The sequence below is a fragment of the Notothenia rossii genome (genome assembly GCF_949606895.1).
Source record: "Notothenia rossii genome assembly, chromosome: 4".
NCBI classification, from domain to species: domain Eukaryota; kingdom Metazoa; phylum Chordata; class Actinopteri; order Perciformes; family Nototheniidae; genus Notothenia; species Notothenia rossii.
This window is the reverse complement of record NC_136902.1, coordinates 8,016,496-8,023,858: the sequence shown is the minus strand read 5'-3', so window position 1 is coordinate 8,023,858 and position 7,363 is coordinate 8,016,496. Positions and strand designations below refer to the sequence as shown.

General features: G+C 41.6%; 1 protein-coding gene across 1 annotated transcript; it reads left to right on the top strand.

The window, feature by feature from the left end:
• The first annotated feature begins 1,564 nt into the window (after positions 1 to 1,564).
• Positions 1,565 to 7,022, top strand: LOC307036690 (E3 ubiquitin-protein ligase TRIM39-like). The gene is made up of 2 exons (XM_079677223.1): positions 1,565 to 1,776; positions 4,617 to 7,022. Exons 1-2 carry the CDS (start codon positions 1,689 to 1,691, stop codon positions 6,143 to 6,145), a joined length of 1,617 nt encoding a protein of 538 aa, XP_079533349.1. The 5' UTR covers positions 1,565 to 1,688; the 3' UTR covers positions 6,146 to 7,022.
• Positions 7,023 to 7,363: the final 341 nt, after the last annotated feature.

Here is a 7,363-nt window from a genome sequence, read left to right as displayed (position 1 = left end):
CAGTAAACCAGCGGATTCTGACACCAGACGAATCTCCTCAGGAAGATGTTCTGTCGGGTGCGACGCAGAAACAGGAAGTTTAATGACCACTGGACGTTATGAGAGCTTTAACTGATGGCAGGCGTTCATGTATCCCTGCAGGCGGACTCTTTGCATGTGTTTTTTACCCCGTGGTCATCCAGCGCGACTTGAAGTGAGTGTGACAGTTTAATAAAGGTGCCATCGAACTAACTGCCCTTCTCTTGTCTTTATTCAACACCGAGGTTCGCCCTCCTTTATAAGAAACTGAGGAAGCAGAGGATCAAATAGACGCTTTCACGCCAAGTACTTTGCCGTACTTAGTTCCCAGCACTTATGGCGCATTTCCATTGCAGGGCCTCGCTCGGCTTAATACGGTATAGTTAGGACTTGTTAGGCCAGGCTCACTTTATGCTGCGTTTCCATTACAGTTTAGTAGCTGGGGTAGTAACTATAGTAACGCAGTGTAGGCGGAGTCGTGACAACCACAGAAAAACAACATCAGCTGTTAGCACTCAAGCTCACAGCTCCACATATCTGTTCAGAAACTAGACAAAAGTTAAACAAGTACAAACCACAGACTGTGTGTCATGGCGAATACAGTCGCTGGTTTATTTATGTCTGTAGGCCGTTGTTGTGAGGGTCGGAGCGTATGCTGCGTTAGCTTAGCCTTAGGCGAATTTCATAAGAACACAATTTCCCAATTTTGGATCAACAAAGTACATCTTATTATCTTATACTAACAGAACTACGCCTATATTGCGTATAGCGCCCATAAACTATGGCGCACCCCCCACCAAAAAATCAAGTTGAACCGCCCCAGCCCCTAAAACCAGAGGTTTATGTGAAATTGTTCTTTTTTTGAAATAATAGTTTTAGTGTGCATTTATAGGTTTTAATTTTGTATTTGTGTTAATTTAAAAATAAATCAAACTCCCTAAAAACGTACACAGCTTCTGTGTGCTTTTGTTAACATTGGAATTGACTGTGTCGCAGGGGAGAGCTTTAGTGAGCTCTCTCCTCAAAGACTGAGTGGCTCTGATAACCTCAGCTCAGTGAGGTAAAGGCACACCTTTATATGATCATTGTAGTTATAAAAGAATAAGAGAATAGAACAAAAACAGGTATAAATACGATATGACAGTAAACAAAAATTGTTATTAATAAACAAGAATACAATTTAAAAGCGGAGTGATTTGTAAAATATCCATAAAGAAAAAGAAAATCTGCTTACAGTTCTGTTTCATATGGGTGTTGAGAGATGTATCCATAGATCTCTTCATGTTGCTCTCAAAGTGCACCAGATTGATGCTTTAAAAAAAAAAAGTTTATTTAAAAAATAATCTTTCCGGAGGAGCTTGCTCCCGGACCCCCCTAGACGATGTTAGGTCCACTTAAATCATGTTCACATGGATAAGAAACCAAATACATTTTGTACACACCTTGTGTCAATATCCTTCTGTTTTGGTGTTCATGCCACAACCTTGCACGTATGAGTGTCTGCATTTGGGGAGGGGCGCCAGCTAAAGTCTTGCCTAGGGCAGCAAATTGGTCAGGGCCGGCCCTTTCAGTCCGATTTTATTTTTTATTTGCGTGCATTTCCTGTTTGGAAAGTGGAGGTGTCCTGAGACTGGCTTCTGCAGGCAGGCTCCCATGCTTTTCTTTGTTGCATGTGTAAAAGTGTGTTATTTTACTTTTTAGCAAACACTTCGCATAAATCATCATCTAAACCATCGGAGGCCAAGCAAATCTTCAACTGTAAGTAATATAAAGGAAAGAAAACGAGTGAAAAATGTCTGTTTAAGGCGTCTAGTGGCTTAAAGAAAAACAAGGACGGAAGCTACGACTAGTATTTACAAGTAGGCTGTTTATCCTCTGAATATAGCACAAAGACGTCCATACTCTGCCTCTGCAAGCAAAGACCTCGTGTATTGTAATCGACCTTAAACCGCAACGAAAGTTTTTCCAAACTTAATAAATCCATGTGTCTGAGCTGCAGCGACACAGACTTTGCTCCGAGCAGAGGTGGGAAGTAGTGGAGTAGCCTACAAATACTTTGTTACATTTTTCTGGTATCAGATTCGGTACTTTACTCCACTACTTATTTTTCTGACGACTTTTTACTTTCACTTCTTAAATATTGAACACAAATACCTATACTTTCTACTTCTTACATTTTCAAACCAGGGTTACTTTAGTTTTAATCTGTGTTTGGCGGCGTGATCATTATTATTTAGTCATTCCGTGCCTATTGTTCAGGGACGTGCACAGACATTTTGGGGGGCTGGAGCTCAAGTGAGAAAAAGGGCACCTCCCATAATCATTTATAAAAAAATGTTTTAAAACAAAAAGTTAAATATAGTTGCACATCCCTGACTTACTGACCAATTTATTTTAATACCCTCAAGCTCGCGCAATTGTTTAATACTCAGCAAAATTCTACAAAATAATCAGCTAACACAGAGACAATGGTCTTCTTTAGTATTCACTACACACAACAGCAGACAACAAACTAGTCAAATAAATAGTTATTAAATGAGCAGCCAAAAATCAAAATTCTGAAGTTACCATTTAAGGACATTACAGGCAAAAATATCGGGTTTTTTTCATATACTTGTTACTTTTTTTGGTCTATTTTGCTCCCATGTGTTCGTTTGACAACCATGTCTGAATTCATCTATAGATTTAAAGCTAATCTGCATTTAAACATAACACTTCAGGGGAAAATACTGACTTGATATATGTAACTATCTGGGGAAGTTTTGAGGTGATGTGTTTTTTGGTTTGTTTTTAGTTTTATCCTTTTCACCTGCAATGCCTTGGTAACTGCATGCAAATTAGCGCATTTTAATTAGGTCTATCGTTAACGCCTAATTTGCATATCAATGTGGCGATTGTGATGACGTTATTAGATACACATTTTGACTGTATTCACTTTAAGTGTGTCCCCTTAAGTATACAGTACATTAGCCTGCATGCCCATGATAAATTGCCTTAGCTAAACCTTGAGCTAACTTATCCATTAGCTAGTAGCCTACCTTAGTTAATTATATTTGTTTTTGTCTTTTGGCTGATTAGCTATAAACTCGAGGCACTGGCAGCTTAGTAATTTGTTCATCTCCACTCACCTTCAAACAAGCCAAGAAAAGCCGGCATAACATGGGACAGTAAAGTGGGAGGTGCTGCTACCTGTCTGAAGGGACTGCCGATGACTGTCCGCACCGCTTTGCGCATGACGTGGAGGGAGGGAGGGTAGAGAGAGCATCGGAACTTCACATTCTAATCTCTGTCCCAGATATTTTTATTTTGGATTCAACCAATATATTTTTGGAAAGGGAAACTGTGCGCAAACAGCGGTAGATATATATTCATTTATTTAAAAAAAGGGCACTTTCTCTGGAGGAAGAAAAAGGGCTGGGGCTCAAGCCCACTTTGTCTATGTGTGCACCTGCCTGGATTTGAACACGATCCGTGTATCCATAATTTCCTGGTCTTCTATAAAGAAGAGGGACCAATGAAAACGTTGTCATGTTGCCGTTGTTCAGCATGGAAACATTCATTAGCTAACAATGACATTATTGTTCTATTAATATAAAGGGAGGTCAGGTACTCTTTAAAACAGCTGCTAGTTATGGGTACTTTTTACTTAAGTACATTTCAGAGCCCTCTTTACTTTTACTTGAGTAAAGAAGTTTAGTCAGTACTTCTACTTTTACCAGAGTATTTTTAAACACGAGTATCTGTACTTCTACTTGAGTAAAGGATGTGTGTACTTTTGCACTCGGGCTCCGGGTTTGGTGTCTTTGGTCTTTGAGCCGCTGTAACTTATGTTCCTTCAGTTCCTTCAGTTCCTGAGCTGCTGATATGTAGTCGCTTCATGTGCATGTCACAAAACGAGATGCATTGTGGGTAATGTAGTTTTTTGCCAACATGCTTCTGTTAAGCTACATGAGATATTCTTTGCGAGCTGTTGGGGGCCAAATACAATGCCTTTGACACCCCTGGCTTAGGCCTTGTAACACATTCAGCACTTACAATGGTATGACTTGCTTGAAGTGAATATATCTGCACTTTCCTTGTTATTCAGAGCTTGATTCTCTATGTTTTTGCACTTATTGTAAGTCACTTTGGATAAAAGGCTCAACAAATGAAAATGTAATGTATAGTAGCTGGAGAGGAGCCAGTTTGACTTTGAGCAAGGCACCAAACCAAAAGACTGCTTGCTTTGACACCTCTCCATAGGTCCTGTTTGTGTGTGCGCGTGTATTTCTTCCTATACTGTAATTGTTAATGACACCAGAGTGAAGAACTGAATCTAAAAGTGATCTAAATGTTAATCTTAAAGGTGTGTTGTATTTGATTGCACTGAACACATTTCTTTAAAAGAGTTAATATTTCAGGCATTTATGAACCATGACGTTATGAAACATTAAGTAATTCAGTTTCGGTGAGGACAGTTTCCTAGAGTCAAATGGGTTCACATTTTTAAACACATGTGCCACATACTTTTAACCCCTCCACTACAACCTTTATACCTGCAATGAATCAGCCTTTTGGACGGAGCCATGACTGACTAATTCCTGTCTGCTGTGTTTCAGCTTCACTCAGAGACAACATGGCTTCCAGGTTAGAGGAAGATCTCTGCTGTCCGGTCTGTCAAGAAGTCTTTAGAGATCCTGTTCTTCTGTCCTGTAGCCACAGCTTCTGTAACGCCTGTCTGCAGAACTGGTGGGATGGGAAAGAAGTAAAGGAGTGTCCAGTTTGTAAGAGAAAATCTTCAAGAGGAGAACCTCCGTGTAACCTGGCTTTAAAGAACCTGTGTGAGACCTTCTCACTGGAGAGAGGTCAGAGACCTCCAGAGGCTCTCTGCAGTCTGCACTCTTTGAAACTCAGACTCTTCTGTCTGGACCATCAGCAGCCAGTGTGTCTCGTCTGCAGAGATTCAAAAACACACACCGACCACAGAATCAGACCAATGGATGAAGCTGCTCAGGATCTCAGAGAGGAGCTCCAGAAAGCTCTGCAGCCCTTAAAGAAGAAACTGGAGCTCTTTGAAGAAGCTAAGGAGAAGTTTGATCTAACAGCAGGACACATGAAGGTCCAGGCTCAACACACAGAGACGCAGATTAAGCAGCAGTTTAAGAAGCTTCACCAGTTCCTAGAAGAGGAAGAGGAAGCCAGGATGGCTGCACTGAGGGAGGAAGAGGAGCAGAAGAGGAAGATGATGGAGGAGAAGATGGAGGCTGTGAGCAGAGAGATAGCAGCTCTTTCACACACACTCAGAGCCACAGAGGAGGGGCTGAGAGCTGAAGACGTCTCCTTCCTGCTCAACTACAAGGCTGCAGTGGAGAGGCTGCAGCGCCCCCTGCTGGAGGATCCACAGCTGCCCTCAGGAGCTCTGATAGACCAGGCCAAACACCTGGGCAACCTCAGCTTCAACATCTGGAGCAAGATGAAGGACATGGTGTCCTACTCTCCTCTCATCCTGGACCCAAACACGGCTAATCCATTCCTCTTCCTGTCTGAAGATCTGACCTCTGTGAGACAAGGAAGAGAGGAGGAAGAGGAGGAGGAGGAGGAAGAGGAAGAAGAAGAGGAAGAGGAGGAAGAGGAAGAGGAGGAAGAAGAGGAAGAGGATTGGGAGGAAGAAGAGGAAGAGGAGGAAGAGGGGGAAGAGGAGGAACAGGAACTTCCTGAAAACCCAGAGAGGTTTGATCATCACATCCGAGTCCTGGGCTCTGAGGGCTTTGACTCAGGGACTCACAGCTGGGACGTCCAGGTCACAGACAGTACCTTCTGGTTACTGGGTGTGTTAGCAGAGTCTGTCAAGAGGGAGGGGCGCATACGGTCTGGATCATGGGGAGTGGCTTTCGATGAAGGTAAATACTCAACGTGTTCACCACCAGATCCAGACACTCCTCTCAGCCTGCAGACGGAGCTCCAGAGGGTCCGAGTGAAGCTGGACTGGAACAGAGGAAAGTTGTCGTTCTCTGATCCTGACACTAACACACACATACACACCTTCACACACACCTTCACTGAGAAGATGTTTCCATTCATTCACACTGAGGAGGAAGTGAAGATATTACCGCTGAAGGTGTGTGTGACAGTGGAGCAGAGCAGGTAGAGAGAAACAGGATCATTGTGTGCACACTTTTCAAAGAGGGCCGGATTTGATAATGTTAATATGCCCGGGGGCCAATAGTCCCTTCTGACATTTTTTATACATAAAAGAAAAATACAGATTACAAATTTTCATTCTCACAATTATCTTTATTTTATTCAAATGGCTATATAACTCAATTTGAGCCACTAAGGCAGGCTGCGTGAACAACTCTAGAAACACGTTCTTTCTTTCATATCTGGAGAGTCAGATAACATTGGCCAGACGATGTGGAACATCTTTCACTTTGAAGCGGGTTTGACATGTTTTTTTATAAAGTGGTGCTTCAGAATCAGGTCAGACAAGTCGAACCAAACACAAATTAATTAACTCTGGAAATATCTCCATCACCGAATTCAATACGAAATAAATCACACGTCAATTTCCATTTTGGTCAGATATATTTCATGAGGAAAAACCAGACGTGTGAGATCAGTGTGTGAATAAAAGAGTCTTTACAGTTCAGAGGGCTGGACTTTGGACATGCCCGTCTCAAAGGGGAAATACACTGACCTCTGTCTCTTTATTCTAAACATGTTTATTTTTGTTTCACCAATGTTTTTGTTGTTATAATTTGATAATCTGCTTTTTGATCATACTGTCAACCTTTATTATTAAATTGACGTGCATTTACACTTTCATCCAAGTAATATAATGTACATCAAATATGCTGAAATGCTTCCTTTAGAGGAAATAAGAGATATTCTTCACATTTTAAATGATCTCACCCAGATTCAGACCTTTATGTCACGTTATAGTTTAACCTTCTCTGTTTTATTGAAACTATGTTATAAATTGTTCATTTGTGCATGATGGGAAAATAAATAAATAGTGCTTAATCCAACCAAAAGTTTGAGCAGCGAATCATTTATCAGAACCAAAATAAAATGACTGAGTGGCTACGTTAACGGCACAAAACACACGACTGTGGCGTGAGCTAGAAGATAGCGGCGGCAATGGTAGGAAACACCGCTCCTTTTGATAGTCAATCCCAGACGTGGGAGGAATATTGTGAGGTTCTCCAACATTTCTTTGAAGCTACTGAGATCGAAGATGCAGGTCGGCAAAAAGCTATTTTGCTCAGTTCAGTTGGCAGTCAGATTTATGTGGACCCTCGTCAGTCCGGCGAGGCCAGGAGATAATGTTTGAGCTTGTTCAGATGCTGAAAGACCATTTCAACCC

What these genes read in the sequence shown, in the direction of transcription:
- LOC307036690 (XM_079677223.1), top strand. Translation starts at nt 1,689, where the DNA reads ATGTGTAAAAGTGTGTTATTTTACTTTTTAGCAAACACTTCGCATAAA. An exon ending in GGCCAAGCAAATCTTCAACT is followed by an intron (nt 1,777 to 4,616) that starts GTAAGTAATATA and finishes GCTGTGTTTCAG; the next exon opens with CTTCACTCAGAGACAACATG.